Consider the following 20,639-nt stretch of genomic DNA (forward strand, 5'->3'; position numbering starts at 1 on the left):
TCCAAAAGGCTTTACTTAGTGTGGCAAGGTGGACCAGTTGTTAGTCCGTTGCCTTCACAGTTCTGAGATCAATGCTTTGATCCCAGGTTTGGACCTTCCCGTGTGGAATTTGCATGTTCTCCCTGGTCTTTCTGGGGTTTTCTCCGGGTATTCCAGTTTCCTCCCAGATTCCTAAAACATGCTGCGTACGGGTGGTTGAACACTCTAAATTGCCCCTAGGTATGACTGTGAGCGTGAATGGCTGTTCATCTTCTTGTGTCCTGCGATTGGCTGGCCACCAATTCAGAGTGTTAATAATATAACAATCACATTTTTGTTCCGACTGCAGGGACTTTCTCAACTGTTTTTTTTTTCTTCAGACATATTAGTGCCGCAGAATCCACTAATCACTCTTAAACAAAATCCCCATCTGGAAATGGCTTACAAATTTTTGCCAATTTGTGGGATATCACAAAACTGGTCCAAGTTGCTCCTTCCCAGGCTACGTTTAGATTTGTTAAATAGGCTTGTTGTTTTTCTGGCTTTGCAGTTAAATCTGCAGAAAGCTGCGCTCTCCCAGCCTCCGTCAAGTATCTGTATTGTTTTGCACAATTCGTCTCGTCATGCCGACTCATTTTATACTCCTTGAACATGGCGACATGCTCAGCACGAACTAAGCACACAGGGCTTCTCCTGACTCCTGTCCATATTTTCTTGAAATTACGACATTCAGTGTCCACCTTTCATTTCGATTGGTTACAAGCAACTTTATACAGGCCATTTAGGGCCAAACTGCATTGTGAATTTTTTTTGAAGTACGTACTGTATTTTTGTAATTCGAAGCAACTCAGCGGGGCCTGTAAAACCTAGCCGTATTTGGGCTACAGGCTGTAAAATGTCCATGTATTCACTAGATTATAAATCACAGGCTCTGTCAAAGAAAGAAAATGTGGGTCTTATATTCCAGAAAATATTGTAATTGAATTCCAACAGTGTCTCATGCAATTGCGCACTACTCTCGTCTTCTCTGCGCACAGCAAATCATATGGAGCGCACAAAATAAAATCCCAATTTTTATTTTTTTTATTTTTTTAGCTGTGAGGCCGACGCGCGAACCACTCATCCGCCGGCCCGCCCATTCATAGATATTAATCATTACATTTTATTATTACTGAATCATTTATGTGTAGTAGACATACACCTGCTTATGGCAGGTGTGATACTGGTGTGTGCCCATAGCGAGCAATGATGATGTTGCTCACACCGGTACTCAGTGTGCTCAGGGAGGTTGTCTTTCTGCCCAGCCAAACAAAAAATTAGAGGGAACATTGGTCTCATGAGTATTATTTTTCTCCCCTAGGTCGTTGGAACTGAAGAACGCAGGCGAACTTTAACTCCTCTTGCCCTGAGAGAGCGCTACAGTGCTCTACATGAGCCTGGTTTGGGTGAGTTCAATGTTTGACCCCCAGCCATCTCCTGAACTTCTAGAAGCAGACTGTTGTTTTCACTCAAAGCTCTGCCCTCTCGATATCTGCTGACGTGCACGCATGGCACAACGAGCGAGACTTGGATGCAAATGCACTGCTCATTATTCCTGTTGTGCAGTTGAGTCAGAATTATAATTGGAAGTTTGCCAAAACATATGCAATGGCCCCCTAACCGAATCATGATGGCTCCTCGACACCTAGCAGATAGTTTGGCTCTCTGGGTGCCCTGGAGCAAATGAATGTGATATTGGTTTGCATGGCGCTGGTGTCCCCACTGCGATTTCCACTGGCATGGTGGCCGATACAGTTAGTGGTACTGTAGCTTAGCTCTGGGAATGGGCAGGACCTCGCAGTGGCGCAAGACAGATGGGCTCTGATACTGATCCCCTCTAACTACACCAAGATGGTTATTTGTTGTTGGTGGAGGCCAGGGGCAGTCTTTTTTTCAGAATGGGCTTTTCTGTTTACTGTGGACACAGTGCAGCTACAATGCACTTCCAGTTACTGAATGCTATTGTGATTATTGGTACTGGCACTTGAATGCACCCCAGATTTTCATTCTCTCCAGCCCTTTTTATGTCCACATTGTTGCTTATTTCATCCTGACAGGGCAGTAGTTGTGTTCAGGTAAGAATGACTATAAGCAATTTTCAAGGAAACTCCTCTCTTGTCACTTACATTGACCAACCACAACATTGTGACCACTTTCATCCATTGTATTGCCTTAACAAAAAAATATCTACCTGTCCTATTCACAATATCACATAAAAGTCAACTCTTTGTAATATAAAAATATGTTTCTGCCAGAGAAGATGAAGTAAGGCGAGGAGCTTCATTTTGTCTCGCTATCGTTAGGTGTGGAAAATAATTCATTCATTTAGCCTTTGTCATTGCAGTGTGGGTGGTTGCCATATTTGGTAAAGTGGGTACAGTAATCCCTCGATTATCGCGGTTAATGTAGACCAGACATGGCCGCGATAAACGAAAAACCGCAAAGTAGGGTAACCCCTATTTAAAATTATTATTATTTATTTATTTTTGTTACTTCAGTACTGAGTCCTAGTAGCAAGCGGCTTGCGCGTGCAAGTTCTAGCGTGGATTTTCACATTTTTATGAACTTACAAAAAAATGTAATTAACCCCAAAAAAATTCTCTCCGAAAAAAAGACGCGATGTAGTGAAGCCGCGATAATCGAGGGATTACTGTATTCTATTTTCACTATCATGCGCAAAAATGTCATCACTCAAATTTGAGTTAAATAGGCTAATTCCATGACCTTTGACCTCTTTAACACTAAATTTAACCACCTTTCCTATTTTCTATGACAAAGATATCCTACAAATTTAGATGAAATAATAATCCCTTTACTCCTTCTATACTTGTGTTGAACCCAAACAACCAAATACATACGAAGGTTTCAACTACTAGAGGAAGTAATAAATTGTTAGTTTGCAGTAGAACTGTATGGCAATATCATTAATATTACAGTATAATGACTATTTAAGAGTGTCTCTTCCAAGTAAAGGTCTTGTTAAGACAAAATATTTTAAACAGATCTTGTATTTTACAAGTGGTTATATTGTTGTGTCTGGTGTGTGTTGGTGACTGACCTTTGCCAAGACTGATTTGATTTTCTTGTCATCAGCCACAGTGAATGCAATGGAGAGGACGGAAGTCAAGATCAACATGATTTCAGAGCTATTGGGTTTAAGCTGGGCAGGTCAGTGTCTTGAAAAAAAAGGATGTAAAGTGCCCGATGACTATTTTAGTGCTTCTGATTGACCCGGCTGCCTTGCACAGAGTTAGCGAGAGAACTTCAGTTTGGCGTGGATGACATCAATAGGATCCGCGTGGAGAATCCCAACTCTCTGCTGGACCAGAGCGCTGCCTTGCTCAACCTGTGGGTGGGCAGAGAGGGCAAGAGGGCAAAGAGTATGTCCGCTAATTAAGACTCAGTATTTAATGAACACATCTTGGTTCGTTTCACCGATGTTTGATGCTTCTTTAGTGGAGAGCCTGTACTTGGCTTTAAAGAACATCGACCGCGCAGACATCGTGAGTTCCCTGGAAGGTCAAGCCGGACAAGTGGCTCCTGGTTCTTCAGAGGAGGGCGCGTGCCAACTGGGTGATCGCCACTCTACCTTGCTATCCCCCAGTGTCATCAATGGTAGGACCAGCACACGGAAACAAAGCGCTGACAAAAAACGTTGAATCAGCCATTAACCTGAACTCATTTGTCACTATTGATGGCAACAAGCTTCTGATCCCTCTGAATCGACAAAGCCTCACACTTCAAATAGATTGGACAGCAATGATTTGATCTGTTGTACAATGTTTGTTTGCTGTTTAGACAAACATGATAGTTTAACCATATATGGGGCACTTGTTTAACTCATCGGCAAATCATTTTTCCCACTGATCCCAATAAAACTGAAAAATGAGCCCATTTCAAATGAATTGGATGAAAACAAAACAGCAAAAAACAATCAACTTTAGAGCATTATTGGGGCTGTAACCAGTGTATGTATGTGTATATATATATATGTATATATATATATATATATATATATATATATATATATATATATATATATATATATGTATATATATATACCGTAATTACTCGAATATAACACGCAGGTTTTTGCAAAATAATTAATTCCAATAGTTGGGGGTGCGTGTTATAATCAAAAACTAATTTTTATTTTTTTATTTTTTTTTTGTGTCTTGTTACATGGCCCTTAGCCTGGTGCTTTTTCTTGCCAAATAAATTGAATTGAAATTGAATTGAATAAAATAAATTACAAATTTTCGATCGAAAAAAGCATTGTCAAACTCACTTTGACGCACGGATTTTACGTCATCTCGTAGAGCCGACGCACGGATTTTACGTCATCTCGTGAAGCCGACGCACGGATTTTACGTCATCTCGTGAAGCCGACGCACGGATTTTACGTCATCTCGTAAAGCCGAGACCACCACTGCCCCCCTCTAGCCTCGTACCCGTCTCAGTTCACCCTCTCTCAGTTCAGTGTTATAATCAATAACTAAAATAAATTACAAATTTTCGATCGAAAAAAGCATTGTCAAACTCACTTTGACGCACGGATTTTACGTCATCTCGTAAAGCCAATCGGATGATGTGTTGTGGGAGGAAGAGGAAGTGGATGAAGGAAGCGTGGACGTTGATAGGATTCTCAACGACGAGATGTATGAGAGGACAGACAAAGAGAGAGAGGAACTTTTCATTTGAAGGATTCTAATGAATAAATTTGTTTGAACAAAACAATCGTGAAACAAAGAAAAAAAGGTAAGATTTCTGATTTTCGTCAGCGGGAAATTTTAGGTGCGCACTATATTCGAGTACTGCGTTTTTCCAGATTTTTTTGGCCCAAAGTTATACCTGCGTGTTATTTTCGAGTGCGCGTTATATTCGAGTAATTACGGTATGTATATATATATGTATATATATATATGTATTTATATATATATACATATATTGTGAAAGTATTCGCCCCCTTGAACTTTTTATCCTTTTGCCAAATTTCAGGCTTTAAACAACAACAAACAAACAGATATAAACTTTAAACTTTTTATCAATAATCAAAAACAAGTGGGACACAATCGTTGAATGGAACAAAATTTATTGGATATTTAAAAAAAACAAAACAAATAAAAACTCAAAATTCGGGCGTGCAATATTATTTGCCCCCCTTGCATTAATATTTTGTAGGGCCACAGTTTGCTGCGATTACAGTTGCAAGTTGCGTGGGGTATGTCTCTATCAGTTTTGCACATTGAGAGTTTGAAATTCTTGCCCATTCTCTTCCTTGCAAAACAGCTCAATGAGATTGGATGGATGGCGTTTGTTAACAGCAGTCTTCAGCTCTGCCAACAGATTTTCGATTGGATCCAGCCCTGGACTTTGAATTGGCCTTTCTATCACCTGGATACATTTATTTGTGAACCAGTCCATTGTAGATTAGGATTTTGGTTTGGATCATTGTCCTGTTGGAAGATAATCTGTGATTCTAGTCTCAGATCTTTTGCAGACTCCAATGGATTTTCTTCCAGAATGGTCCTGTATTTGGCTCCATTCATCTTCCTATCAATTTTAATCATCTTCCCTGTCCCTACTGAAGAAAAGCAGGCCCAAACTACGAGGCTGCCACCACCATGTTTGAAAGTGGGGATGGTGTGTTTAGGGTGATCAGCTGTGTTGCTTTTACACCAAACATATTGTGTTGCATTGTGACCAAAAAGTTTTTTGGTTTCATCTGACCATAGCAAAGCGGCCCGAGGGCCAAGCGGTCAGCCTCACAGTTCTAGGGTCGTGGCTTCAATCCCAGGTCGGTCTTCACTGAAGTTTGCATGTTTTCGCCGAGTATCCATGGGTTTTCTCCAGGCACCCTGGTTTCCCCCCACATCCCAAAAACCTCCAGAGTAGGCTGGTTTAACATTCTAAATTGCCCCTCTGTATGAGTGAGAGCGTGAATGGTTGTTCCCCTCTCCTTGTGCCCTGCGATTGGCTGACACCCGATTGAGGGTGCCCAACGCCTTGTGCCCGTAGTAAGCTGGGATAGGCTCCAGCACCCCCTGCAACCAATGTGAAGATAAGCAGTTCAGAAATTAAATAACAAGAGCACCTTCTTCCACGTTTGGTGTGTCTCACTGGTGGCTTGTGGAAAACTTTAAACAAGACTTTTTATGGATATTGTAGAAGATGCTATTTTTTGTGTGCTCTACAATGAACAACTAGACCGGTTTCTTGTATTCGCAAATTCTTTCATTCTCTTAAGTGGACAGAAGAAGGTACAAACTTGACTCCAAGACAATAGAATGATACAAACAAAATCAAGTAAATTAGAAAATAAGTAGTACAAATTAAAACAGACCGGGCTGGGTTCTTCCCAGGAGTTCAAAAAATCTCCTCTCTGGTCAGGCACAGAAAAAAAGTAAATTCTAAAAGAAAAGTTCTTCTCTTCTCTCCCTAGTCTCCTTCCTTTATCATGTCTCTGCCATTCCACAACTTGTTTTTTTCAACTGAGTGTTAACAAAAGGCCTGTCTTTGGCCAGCCTTCCCCTGGCAAGGAGACTAGTTCGGGACCAAAGGTGTGATCTCTCTGCCTGTCTTGACAGTCAGGAACAAGGCCACCATTCCTCCCTAGGTATTCTTACCGAGATCATAGAATTTCTAGCTATGTCCTGTCTCCAAATCAGTAGACAACTAAAAACCTACTTATTTGAAAACAATTCAAGAATACATGTCATTATAAGAAATATTTCTCTTCAATATATTTGAGAAATTGTTTTCTTCTTGCAACTCTTCCATAAAGGCCAGATTTGTGCCCTGTACGACTCATTGTTCCCCTATGGACATACTGTCCCACCTCAGCTGTCATCTCTGCTGTTTATCCAGAGTGATCATGGGCCTCATGGCTGCATCTCAGATCGGTCTTCTCCTTGTTCGAGGTGAAAGTTTAGAGTGACGGCCACGTCTTGGTAGATTTGCAGTGGTCTGATACTTCTTCTATTTCAATATGATTGCTTGCACAGTGCTCCTTGAGATGTTTACATCTTGGAAAATCGCTTTGTATCCGAATACTGCGTTCAACTTCTCCACAACAGAATCTCGGACCCGCCTGGTGTGTTCTTTGGTCTTCATGATGCTCTCTGCACTTTAAATAGAAACCTGAGTCTATCAGAAAGCAGGTGCATTTATACGGTGACATGATTACACACAGGTCAATTCTATTTCTTGTCAGTCAACATTGGATCATTCAAAGATCCTCAATGAACTTCTGGAGTGAGTTTTCTCCACTGAAAGTAAAGGGGCAAAACAATGTTGCACGCCCCAGTTTTAAGCTTTATTTGTTAAAAAAAGTTCAAAATATCCAATAAATTTCATTCCACTTCACGAATGTGTCACACTTGTTTTTGATTCTTGACAACAAATTTAAATTTTATTTCTTTGTTTGAAGCCTGAAATGTGGAGAAAGGTTGAAAAGTTCAAGGTGGCTGAACATTTTCACAAGACACTTTATACATACACATCTATAAAGTGTCTTGTGAATGTATTCAGCCACTTTGAATTTTTAAAACTTTCCCCGCATTTCAGGCTTCAAACAAAGAAATAAAATTTAAATTTGCGGTCAAGATGTATATATATATACACACACAGTGGTACCTCTACTTATGATATTAATTGGTTCCAAAAGTGATTTCGGAACATGGATTTTTCGCAAGTAGAAGCTGTATTTTACATTGAATTAGCATAATTCATTTCAGGATCTTTAATATGCAAATTTTTGGAAAGAAAAATAAGAAAATTATTTGTTAAGCCATTATAAGGAAAAACAAATGCAAAGACATTTTCCAACTCGATGCAATTACGAGTGGCAGCACACGTAGATGGACAATTTAATAACTTCAAATTATGTTACGGACATTCAGAAAAACTCAAGCAACTACTCCATGACAAACGAGGGTCGAAGGCACACGGATCAGGAATTCACCACTTGCCATGGTCCTGGAACGAGATTAAAAAGATCCAGAAAAAGGGTCATTTGGTTGGACGATTGCACTCATAATCCGCCAGTGGTCTCTACCCTGACTGGGACGACGCTGGCGTCCGCCTGAACCGCGTCATTTTCAGGTCAGGTCTGGCGCCATGGTCCCCTGTCGGAACAGGCGGCCACCAACCTTCATGGGGCACGGGCTGTCTATAGAATGTGCGGGTGCCCTAACCTCAGTTCGGGCAACTTGGAGACGAAGCTTCCTCCTAGCGAATGGGAGGCCTGTGAGTTGTTGGGATATAGTCAATATGAAACCAACTCTACCACGACAATTACAAAATAAAATACCAGAGACACGAAGTGAATTTACATTTCGGGGATGTTTGGTTCCGTATTTTGGACTATTTTTCGTGTCTTGGAATAAAAGGTTTCCTGACTATTCTTAACCTGAATGTATCGCATGTAGAAGCATTTTTAACTAAGTAGAGGTACTGCTGTATATATAAGCTGACGTCCACATATTGTATCTGAACATCATATTTTTCATGTAGGCCACACTTGTAGAACAAATTTGGACTACATACATGGAGGTGGAGTTAGTTAAGGTTTTATTTTTTTATTTTTTATTACCAAATATAGTCACTTCCCCTAAAAAGGCTTAAGACCAGAAGAAGCTCTATCTAACATTGGGCCCTGTAGAACGGTTTTGATGTGCTTAACACATTGACTGCCATTGACAACGATAGACATCCAATGCCATCAACGGCAGCCAATGAGTGTGTCAAACCTTCAGCATTCCTACAAGGCCAACATTTAAGAAGTAGAAGGTTTGTACATGGACTCCAGATTCACATGTGCATGTAATATATTGGTAGTGAAGTCTACAGTCATATTACTTTCAGGCTTCGCAAGCCTTGAAGCTGTAATGGTGAGCTGTAAGATTTTTGCTGTCCCTCCACAAGGCTGTAACCCTTCCTGAGAGCCTGGGTAACAGCTATTTTTGTATTTTTTTTGTATTTACCTTATCTCTGTTGCTTCACAAGAGGTCACGGACACAAGGCCATCGCGCCATGTGCACAAGCCACGGGTTATTAGACCCCCGTTTTTCAGGAGGGGTAAGTGAAAGGGTGGAAGTCGGGGGTGCATGGTGGTCTGCTAATGACTCTCAGAGGATGCCCCTTGAGGGTCTGAGGAATGGTGACATTCTCTGTAGCAGCATGCACATATACCCTTTCTGCGCAAGTCATTCTTTATCACACCCCATACATGAGAAACAAAGGTTACCTATTTCTCTTCTGATTGACACATTTTACTGTATGCCAGATGGATTTTTTTAATGAGGAATGATTGAGAATGTTTTTTCCCTTAACTTTGTGTGTGTGTCTGGGATGTATCCACTAGTCAAAAGTGGCACTAGTACACAGAAGGCAGTGTGCTGTGGGCCTCCATACCTTGTTTCTATTTCTCCTTTCTGCTCTCAGCGACTGAGAACAAGACAATGCTCAGCATGTGTCTTTTGCTCAGTCTCTCTTTCTCTCTCTCTTGCTCTCGCTCTCGTTCTCTTTTTTATCTCTAAAACTACAACATGTCATATCTCTACCTCTTCCGGTCACCCCCTTTTCTTCCTCACAGCTCCTTTTGTCCGACCTCTGACCCCATGCGGCCTTGTGTATGAATCTCCAGGTCTCCTCCTCCACTCTTGTCATTAAATTTCCCCATGCTCCTACCACATTCAGTCAAGCAGGGGACCCTCTTCTCCGCCTCTCTCAATCCAGCTCTGTGTCTTTGATGGTTTATGCATGTGCATGCTGCATGTTATGCTCTCATGTTATGTGTGGAAGTCGTGCAAGTAGTACTCTGTTTTTTTCGGACTATAAGTCGCACCTAAGTTTAAACAGCCAAAGAATACAAAATGAAGAGCAAAAATTACAATAAGTCGCATTGAACTCTAATGGGCAAGAAACACAGGAGGCCATGTTGCCTTCAATGTTGCTTTCAATTCATTTCCACAAATTACCTGCGAGGATACTGGCCATACTTTATTATAGTTCCGCACAACAAAGGCATGAAAAATCAATGTTATTCTCCAATGACCATCCTAGTTTTCAAGATGAGGTATTGATGAGGTACCAAGATTCAGGGTCATTGCCTTTATTATCTGTATACAATTATGAATTTATTATTACCGTATTTACTTGCATATAAGCCGCTTTTGTCGGAAAAAAAAATAATGACTGAAGGCCGACGGTACGGCCTATATGCGCATAAAAAGTCGACATGCACGAAACTGCAAGTTGACAACGCCATAACACCTAGTTTAACGTGCTCTGACTGGCCAGATGCGAGTAGCCTTGATTTTGAAAACTAAATTCCTCTTTTTTCGTTTTATTTCTTGTTCGAAAGTGACAACTATTGCAGTAATATGAACCATCGAAAGAATTTAGATATTTTTACATTGGAACCAATATGGCTGCCACAACATTTTAAACTTCTGGTAAGAAAATTGTAATTTCTATCATTAGAAAGCATCAGGTTCTCATGAAGATAGACTTTTTTCTTTTGTCAAATTGAATAATTTGATATTTTGCAAGACAGGCATATAAACATCCTTATAATATTGACCCTAATAATGTGCTTTTGATTCTTACACTATCTCAGAAATACCATGTGCGATGATTTGTCTTAAGATTTTCCCTTCAAAGTAACACATTTGTACTTCCTATTTAAACCATGAACATGGAGGTGAAAATTGTGAATCAGGGGGCGGCTTATACGCGAGAAATTGTAAAATTCTACAATTGTAAGGCAGTTTTTAATTGCGAGTAAATACGGTAATATATTGTATCATAATATATTGTATCATAATATATTATATTTTCAAAACATTTTATGAAGCAACGTTTAAAACAGGACCTCTGTTATTTCCAACAAAATCTGCCTCTGTGTAGTTTCGATAAAAAAAAGACATCGGTTCCCTTCAAATTCATAGCCATCCTAAGCCAAGCTATGATGCACAGGCAGAGCATGGTGCATGTCCTCCCTTGCAGTCGACATGTGTCAGATTTCAATGGCGATGATTTTCACATTTCGTAATCGCACATCACCTCCCATGTGTCTCTCCCATTAGTTGCATTTATGGGAGGGCAATTTTTTTATTTGATCAGAAACCAAGAACAAACATATGTTGAACAAGCAATAGTAAAATGGAGAACAGGAATCTGGAATAGGAATATGTTAACCTAATTTTTCATGTAATTATAGTCTTAAAAATACAACATAACAGCCTGTAAAATGAATAAAAGATATAAATCGCGCTTGAGTATTAGTCGCAGGCAATCAAACTAGTATGCAAAAAGTGTAACTTATATTCCGGAAAATGTTTAAAAATGGTCGCCGAGCATTAATTGTGTGTTTAAAGTTAAACCATTGGCATGGCATGCTTTCACAATGAAGTTTCCTACACTGTGTACAATATTTTGGACTTTTTAATCAATGTATTAGCGCTTTAATATCTAGAAAGTGTGCCTTTTCTTTTCCCCTAAAATCAACATTGTATTCGAGGCTGAGCTGTAACATGTGAACTGGCATCCAGCACATAATATTCCCGCAAGGTGACTGTGACTGTTGTATTTAATGTATTAATTACAAATAATAATGGCAGCGATTTATAGTGATTAACTCGTTTTATGTCATTGACACATTATTGAAATCCAAACCCATTTCGACTTTCGATTCCTATTCGAAATGGATTGGACACCTATCACCGTCAATGGCACTAAAACATGAGCATTTGTTGCCTGCTCCTTTCAGTTCAAACGGATTGGACGTCTATTGCTGTCAATAGCAACCGATGAATTAAATACCCTTCCATTAGTGTATATAATGTATTTTTTTTCTTTTTGTAACAAAAGTAAAATTACATTATTATCGTAAGTGCGTTAATTTGCTCATGGAATTTACAGATAACGACATAAACACAATGTACACTTTTTTATTATTACACAGAAATAATTTGTTTGAATAATAAGTTTTCCTCCATGAACATATTAATCTGCAAACGTAACGTAATATCAACTATCTATTCACACAATACAAACAAATGTTTGCTTTATATAGAAAGCGACACGTTGAAACGTTTTTAATAAAGATGTCATTCCGTAAATGCATTTTTAACTACACGTTTGCACATGTAATAAATGCATTAATTCAAAAATAATGTTTGATATGCATAACTTTATCATACCTTTGTGGGCCGGATTAAATCCATTAAGGGGCTTGTTCTTTACAATGTCTCGATTAAGAGTTACAATGAAAAATTTTGACTAGATGGAAACAAGATCACCCCAAGTTCTGTAGTAATACATTTTTGACATTTTTGCATTTTTTTTCCATGGAAAATGAGTGCCAACGTTGGAAATTACGGATTTAATTGACCACCAATTCTTTGGTTTTCTCATTGTTGTCAATCTTTGAAAAACTGTAGAGGCACAAAGATACATTCTACTTATAAAAGCAATACATTTAAACGGAACGCCCACCACAAGTAACCCTAAACCCCATTCAAATTATCATCACAAACAGGATTTAATGCAGGGATCAGCAACATTACAGCGGTTCAATGAAGATATTTGAAATGCTAACAATATGATTACGGCTCCTCCATGACATAATTGCATTGGGCAATGAACATACTGAATTTCTGAACGATAAATAGTATCATTTCTGAGTTCTATACTCTATTTTGTGCCAAAAAATGATCAAAAACAGTCATCACTGTGCGATTATTATTTGCTCGTTGTTTGCGTGGTGAGTTTTTGTTGTTGTTTGACAATCATGACTATTTTTCTATAGTCAAACTACAAGTGTTTGTCCTCATCCGTATCAGAATATTAAGTTACTTGTGTAACAATGGTTAACGTGATTTTCTTTTGTTGTTGTCGTTCTGTGATGACTATCTTTGTGCCAAAGTTCGTTTTGACACGTGTGTTTGTGTCGAAAAACATAGGAGTGCAGGAAAAACAGAAAACATTTTTATCATTCCAACGCTCATTCTAATTCTGATTCATTTCACAATCCCTCATTCTAAAGCCATATTTCATCCTCCTGGCCCTTGCAACATCCCAGAAACACACATACGATAAAAATGTGTTTCATCAATTAGATTTTCATTCACACATTTTGTAACTCCTCATTGCCGTCATTTTAACCTCAAAACCTTGGTTATTACATGCAGATACATACAGTCGACAAAGAATTTGCAAACCCTCACTTTGGTCAGAGGCTTTCAAATCTATTTATTTTTTAAACGCCATAAATTTGCATTTAAGTGTGGCGAGCAAAGGGTTTCTATCCCCAAAATGCACGAGTTCAGTCAATTAACGAAGTGATCATTTTGCCCATGGCCTCTCTATTCTCCATACTCGCTTATTCATCTTTCACTTCTCTTCTCTATGTATTAAGCGCAGGGTCAGGAACCTTTTTGAGAGAGAGAGCCGTAAAAAAATCATATTTTGAAATGTTATTCCTTGAGAGCCATATTGGGAATTTAAAAGTCAAAACATGTGAAATTTTAAAGTACAAAAAGTCTCTGAATTCTTTTGAATTGTTACGCTGTTGCTAATCAATCAGGATCAATAAGAGTATGCATGCAGAAGATTCTAATGCAGGCTCGCAAGCCATATGTTGCTCATTTGTTGGGTGCATATGGCTCACCGTTAACCTGCAACCTAAAATGTACCTCTACCGCCGCTATAATCTTTTTTTTCTTCTTTTAGACTCCCTTGTGAGCCCACGCTCTCGTTGATTCTCCCCCCTAGCAACAGTGTAATTATGTAGTTAAAATAATTCTGAGACTTTTTGTACTTTAAGTGTTGAAAGGACCCCCAAAAAGCCACACAATAAAAAATATGATGATTAAAGCGGCGCTAAAGGTTCCGTCAACGCCACAGGGCCGACGTGACGCTCCTATTGGTGCGTTCGGGACTCAGCGGTTTCCATATTTTTGCTCACATGTTAACGGAGAGCCATACGCACCCATCAAAAGAGCCACTTGTGGCTCCTGAGCCATAGATTCCCTACCCCTGTATTAAGGTAATGAAGCAATAGCAGCTAGAGAAAGCCACTTTTTCTTGACAACTGGAACCTGCACTTTTTAATGTAATTAAATAAGAAAACGTTGCCTCGAAATGGCTTGTGTGTGACTTCACACACAAGGGTCACTGGCCCGGCGTGGCAGTGAGAATCACGACTTTAATTTGTTCGCAACTGTCCAATTCGGTGATGCCTCTTGGTGTGCGGCTTGCATAGTCATCTGATTCCTGGAGTGCAAAAGTGCACCCTGTGACATCTGTATGTCACCATCACTAGATTCTTCAGGAAGGGCATTAGAACGGACATTTTCTTCCTCTAATACACGGCACATTTAATGTCATTTTATCACTCACTTAAAGCAATATTCTGCCTCACCAGACCCCAAAGTCATTTGGGCTAGTGACCAATGTTCCTTCTAAGCTGCGCGCGTGCGCAATTGCGCACTACTATCGTCTTCTCTGCGCACAGCAAATCATATGGAGCGCACAAAATAAAATCCCTTTTTTTAGCTGTTAGGCCGACGCGCGAACCACTCATCCGGCAGGCCGCCCATTCATAGATATCAATTATTACATTTTATTATTACTAAATCATTTATGTGTAGTAGACATGCACCTGCTTATGGCAGGGGTGATACTGGTGTGTGCCCATAGCGAGCAATGATGATGTTGCTTACACCGGTACTCAGTGTGCTCAGGGAGGTTGTCTTTCTGCCCAGACAAACAAAAAATTAGAGGGAACATTGCTAGTGACCCTTTTGTCCCATTTAACAAAGTAGTTTCTGGAAATGATGCCAAGAAAATATATATATACTTAACAACCTGAACCTTTCATTGAATTCAGCCAAACTTGTGCGACCAAATATTGTCTATCATCCGAAATAGTGATTCGAAAAACACATTTTATTACGAAAGCTACGCTGATTCATTGAAATGGTTTCAGCCTCCAGCATCTCTTTTTGGTAATGCTTGGAGTGGGTAGATCTATTTCACATTGATATGCATAAACATATTTTATTTAGCTAACACGTATACCTGAAAGAATATATACGAGTAATTGTGTGATTGGTCAGTCAAGCGTGTGTGATGGCATGTCTGAGTAGACTTATAATATGCATGGTAAATATTTGAGAATGCAGGAGCATATGTATATTACTGGCTCTAACTTTGCATTTGTCCCCCCTTTTTGGAAACTCTTTAAAAAAAAGAGTAACTGGTTGGAACGATACTAATAATGATCGAGAAAAAAATCATTGGGTTGTTATAAAAAACTTGTTGATCTTCCATATCAGAATGCCAATTCCACATGACCCATTTTAATTAGCAAAAACCTATTGAATTTTGATTGACATCTTCACAAATATCCCCTACACATACCTGAAACATTTGTTATTAACGACATGTGCATCCAATGATGAACAAATATCATTCCAACTCAAAAGTAGCCAATACGTGAGGTTTTCGTTTTTTCTTTGTAGGCTCTGCTATGTTACAATCTTACATGCTTACAGTCAAAGCCTCTTTTTGATTCAGGGGACTGATGACACCAAACACCCCCACCTTTTTTAAATCCCACCCACAAAATCACTCACTGTGTCCCAATGACGATAAACCATTGATCTTGATTCCTAGCACTTTTGTATGGATTTCATATTTGAGCCATTCTATCAAAACCAGACACAGGAATGAAAAAATGGACACATTTGAATATGGCTTTGTTGCCTTTTTTTTCTACATATTTCAATAAATTTGAGATCTTAAAACCTGACAAAATGGCCAGAAAAGTAATTTGAAATGTCCTTATTAACCATCCTTTGTTCAAATAAACCCTCATTTTGATTATTCATGGAAACTTGGCACCAATACCAACTAGTAATTTAAATACAAATGTAATACAAAAAATTAAATACAACAATCATATGTGAACCTTAAAGTGAAAGCTTAGCAGTAAATTATTTTGAAAATGGGATGAAATACATACATTCCATTAAGAGCCTGTCAAAAAGTGTCTGCTTTGAGTGGCATGGGTCAAATGTCAAATTGAATGATGAATATTAATAAAAGGAAATTTCAAAAAATTCCAAACTACTGGAATCAGATTAATGTCTATTTAAATTAAGTATAATGACTTAATTTCAGCGGACTCAAGCTTTTTTTTACTACTTGGGACAGGGCTGAGGTCCCACACACATTTCCACCAATTGGTACAGTTTAATTCAGTATGTGACAGGTTGGAAGCATAAGTAAGATCTAGATATCTAAATATATATATAATATAACCTAAATAAATCCCATATTTAGTTTTGTCATCGTGTCACATGTGCTCATTTTATTCCCGTTTCAAGCATTTAAAAAGACAACAGTGAGTCTTGATTCATCCCATGACTGTGTTTAGGATCCTTGCAAATATTACAGAGAATTAATTGAAGTGTGGTTAGTTTCTAAAAGTATTGAAGAAAATCTGAAGCAAACTTTAATGATTGGTGGAAAGAAGTTGCTTTTTGAGAAACACTCCTACCCAAACCCACCCACCGCCACTCCCCCATGCTGCCTGGCTTTGCCTGCATGGTGTTAGTCTTCTTCTTGTTTCGCCCCTGTTGTACCTCCAGGTTATGGGCTGATTCAGGAGGAGCTGCTGTCACCGGCGTCTGTGCAATACAGTTTGCCTTCTCCTCTTGGTGCAGAGCCCTACTGGCAGGAAGTGTCCAGTCTGGAGTGCGCCCCCATCGCCGCCACAGAAGAAGACACCCTGATGGAGATGTCAGATGTCCAGGTTTGGCCAGCAGGGCTCAGCCCCTCGCTGGTCACCGTAGAGGACTCGTCTCTGGACGGGAGCAGTCGAGCGGACGACTCGGAAGGCACCACCCTCTCGCTTCCCTGCAGTTTGGGCCGCCCCGGTAGTGGGGCCAGCGGGGCCAGCGGCTCTATCATGGAGCTGGAGGAGGAAGAGGAGGAGGAGGATGGGGAGGTTGAGGAGGAGGAGGCGCCGCTGAGCTCGCTGGCCGAAAGGGACCGGGTCAGAGCCAGTGGGGCCGTTCCCAAGGTCAATTCCAATGGCCAGCTGGGAGGTCAGAGGTTGGACGGGGGGCGAGGGGAGGTTCCCGTGGCGGGAGTCGGAGCCACAACAGGCGGGGCCGGGCCGGGTTCAGCGGAGCGCGTTTGTGTTGTTGCAGGCCAACAGATGTACGCACGCCCTGAGATGTCACCCTTGGCTCGAGCTGGCGAGCACAATGGAGACAACCGGTATGTCACTTTTTACTTTCCTTTTGTACTGCCAAGGATTTACATTTGTCTGTCTGTGCTGGGAAACACCCATTAAGAATGTTAGGTGAACCAAAACCAGTTACAGCTCAAGAAAAGCTGGCCAAAACCTTAATGCTTTACAGTGGTTGTTGTAGAACACACTTAACACAATTCCCCAAATGTGTTTGTGCGATTTTCTTATGACTTGAGCTTAAGCTTGTTGAGCATTCTTTATGCTGAACATTAGTGTTCATCACACAGTTTCAGACCCAGTGGCTAAGACAAATTGGGCGGGGATTTTTAGCAATTCGTAAACCAGTTCACGTTTTTGATAAGAATCAAAAAGGTACCAAAAACCTACAAGTCAACAATTCCGTGTTTTGGAATGCCAACTCTACAGCCAATTTCCGTGCATTCCACGACAGGCGAACCGCCACTGGGTGCTGGTTGAAGCCTAGAATTGTAATATCCGTTTGAAGTGTCGAAGATCAATGTGTACAAGTGCACAGGGGCTCTTTCCAGCTCGTTAACATAAGAGGTCGGCAAACAACAGGAGGCGTTCTTCGAAAGCGCCGAATATGATGGGATAATAATCCTACTCCAAATACATATATTCATCTACTACTCACTTTCTTTAACCCTCTCTGAATATTAGATTGGTTGGAGGCGGAGCTTTTCAACCCTACCTACCCGACAAGGATTCCCTGCAGGGCTGGGTGGCCTCGGTATCATCAGGACCAGACAACAGCACGCCGGGCGTGCTTGCTACCCAGGAGGCTCTGCTGACTCCGGTTTGTGACACGGTTTACTCAAATGCGCTTTGTGGGCGCCTCCTGCAGGGCGAGGGGCTGGCTTTCTCTTCTTACCAGGACCCAGGGAAACATAAATGGGAACAGGAATGGAGTCGGGGCAAGGTCAGGTTGAAGCCTATGACCAATGTTCCCTCTAAGCTGCGCGTGTGCGCAATTGCGCAATACTCTCGTCTTCTCTGTGCACAGCAAATCATATGGAGCGCAAAAAATAAAATCTTTTTTTTTTAGCTGTGAGGCCGACACGCGAACCACTCATCCGCCGGGCCGCCCATTCATAGATATATTAATCATTATATTTTATTATTACTAAATCATTTATGTGTAGTAGACATACACCTGCTTATGGCAGGTGTGATACTGGTGTGTGCCCATAGCGAGCAATGATGATGTTGCTCACACTGGTACTCAGTGTGCTCAGGGAGGTTGTCTTTCTGCCCAGACAAACAAAAAAATAGAGGGAACATTGCCTATGACCCACCGCCATTCTGGAGGGCAATTCGATCATTCATGGAAACTTGGCCCCTGTGACTCCATTTTATCATTTTATCTTTTTAAAAAATATGTATTTTTACTTTTAGCTTTTTAGAATGAGACATTGAGATGCTACATGTTGTTAGATACAGTTGTGTTCAGAATAATGACATTTAATAAGAATAAAAATGAGTTCAATTTGAAGTGAATAAAACAAAAATGCCATTGTGGCATAGGTCTAAGATACAGTATTTCTCGTGCTCCGAACTTGGATGGCCACTGCATAATCTAACGTAGTGATTAATTCAATTGTAAATCTTGCCAAATAACTTTCACAAAATGCCATTATTAATCGACCCCCAAGTTGAACTTGCTTTGTAAATACTTAAAAATAAAAGTCCAGGACAAGTAATCTTGAAAACATGGACTTTTTTTTGTCAAAGGGCCATTTTCAGAAAAATTTAAAAGATGCAGGGGCCAATACGAAATCCTTCCACTTCCAATTGTTAAACAAGATAATTGGATAAATAACATGTTTTTTACAATTCATTTTTAAATATTGATTCTGTGGCTGCCATTGATAGCGATAGAAGTCAAATCCATTTACACAGGGAGTGTTGGCAAAGTCCGCCGCCAGCTCCCCAGTCAAATTGTATTGGACGACTATTGCCCTTCATAACAGTGAAACATGACATCATATAATACCAACCTTCCCAGTTGAACGGCTTTTGACATCTATCACTGTCAATGGTTAATGAGTAAGGGCTGCATGCAACAAAATATATACATTTTCATTTACGGTTAAAACCATTTTGTTATAATAAAAATAACCCCAAAATAGATTGTACCCTGGGCAGTCGACTGCATTGCCCATAAAAAAAGAGGCCCTGAGTTCGCCCCCCCCTTTTTTTTAGAAAACTACTATGATTCTGAACACAACTATGTTAATCATCGAGCGCTTTAGTCTCATCGAATGAGACTAATGTAAAAATGAACTGTCCATTTTGATTATGTCACAGCTCTTGATGATCAGACAAATGTGTTGTACATCGTGAAATCTGGCATTTCCCTTCTGATTTGATTTCCAATACACAGTGCAATGTCATCTAAAGTGAATTATGTTTCTTATACAGAGAGAGGACAAAGAAGATTATGGTGCTGATGAAAATGGGCGCGTCCTCAATCGAAGAGTGAGTGTCAAAAATAAGACATATTTTTTTAACCTGTAGCCACCAGCCAAATATTGATTGAAAGCATGTCATCACCACCAACAGACAAGGAAGAAAAATAAGTGAAAACTGGAGTTAAAGGTCCCTGAAGAATCCACTGTAAAACTATTTATGCTGTGGTTTACTTTATATCTAACACATGACAAATGTAAAATACTGATACATCATCTTTATTACAACGACAACAGTATATCTAGCCAGGTTGTCATCCTGAGGTGATTTCTGACTTTCCACAATTTGAGTAGTCAAAACAGGTCCAAGGCCGGTGAAAGCCACAAGTTAGTTTCCTGCTCTAGTTTAAAGAAGACACGTGAGCACTAAACAGGAGTGTTTTTTCATCCCTGCTGCCCCCCCTCCTTGATCCAGGTGGGGGCGGACGTGAGAAGGGCCGGTCAGTCGGTGCAGCGCACCAGTCTTCGGAGGGTTAAACACTGAAACACAACACACACAACCTGGTCCACAAGGTACGCGGTCCCATGGACGCAAGCACGTGTGCATTCCGGTGCTTGCTTGGAAAAAAAAACAGAGCGGCTCCAGTCTACACTTTCATACATGTTTTTTACACCAACACAAACACGCATAATTTGCATTTCTTTTTGTTGGCACATTATTTTGCACAATTTTTTACTACATTATTCTTGTCTAAAAACCAACAAAAAACGGTGTTTCTTCTGATGACTAAAAAGAAACAGGAAACGCTCAAGTTGGTCAATTAATGGCGCGATAAATAAAAGAGCGGCGGGTGCGATTTATTGCCGCTTGTGGGAATAATACGTATGTATTAAAATTTCGCCCATATGAAACAGTTCCTTTC

General features: G+C 40.1%; 1 protein-coding gene across 14 annotated transcripts in view; it reads left to right on the forward strand.

Annotated features, from left to right (window-relative positions):
* ank1b (ankyrin 1, erythrocytic b) overlaps window positions 1-20,639 on the forward strand; it is a 69,344-nt gene that overhangs the window by 44,345 nt on the left and 4,360 nt on the right. For 4 of the 14 annotated variants that reach the window (XM_077623669.1, XM_077623672.1, XM_077623674.1 and 1 more), the window contains 10 exons: window positions 1,340-1,424; window positions 3,112-3,186; window positions 3,267-3,398; window positions 3,475-3,633; window positions 9,025-9,096; window positions 16,680-17,138; window positions 17,244-17,313; window positions 17,969-18,104; window positions 19,730-19,786; window positions 20,192-20,289. In XM_077623669.1, the coding sequence (XP_077479795.1) occupies window positions 1,340-1,424; window positions 3,112-3,186; window positions 3,267-3,398; window positions 3,475-3,633; window positions 9,025-9,096; window positions 16,680-17,138; window positions 17,244-17,313; window positions 17,969-18,104; window positions 19,730-19,786; window positions 20,192-20,260 (1,314 nt within the window). In that variant the 3' untranslated portion in view covers window positions 20,261-20,289. Of the gene's footprint in view, window positions 1-1,339; window positions 1,425-3,111; window positions 3,187-3,266; window positions 3,399-3,474; window positions 3,634-9,024; window positions 9,097-16,679; window positions 17,314-17,968; window positions 18,105-19,727; window positions 19,787-20,191; window positions 20,290-20,639 lie in introns of those variants that run through there. The other 10 variants (XM_077623670.1, XM_077623673.1, XM_077623671.1 and 7 more) reach the window with 10 other exon arrangements.

The sequence above is a fragment of the Stigmatopora argus genome, chromosome 16, assembly GCF_051989625.1.
Source record: "Stigmatopora argus isolate UIUO_Sarg chromosome 16, RoL_Sarg_1.0, whole genome shotgun sequence".
Lineage (NCBI taxonomy): Eukaryota > Metazoa > Chordata > Actinopteri > Syngnathiformes > Syngnathidae > Stigmatopora > Stigmatopora argus.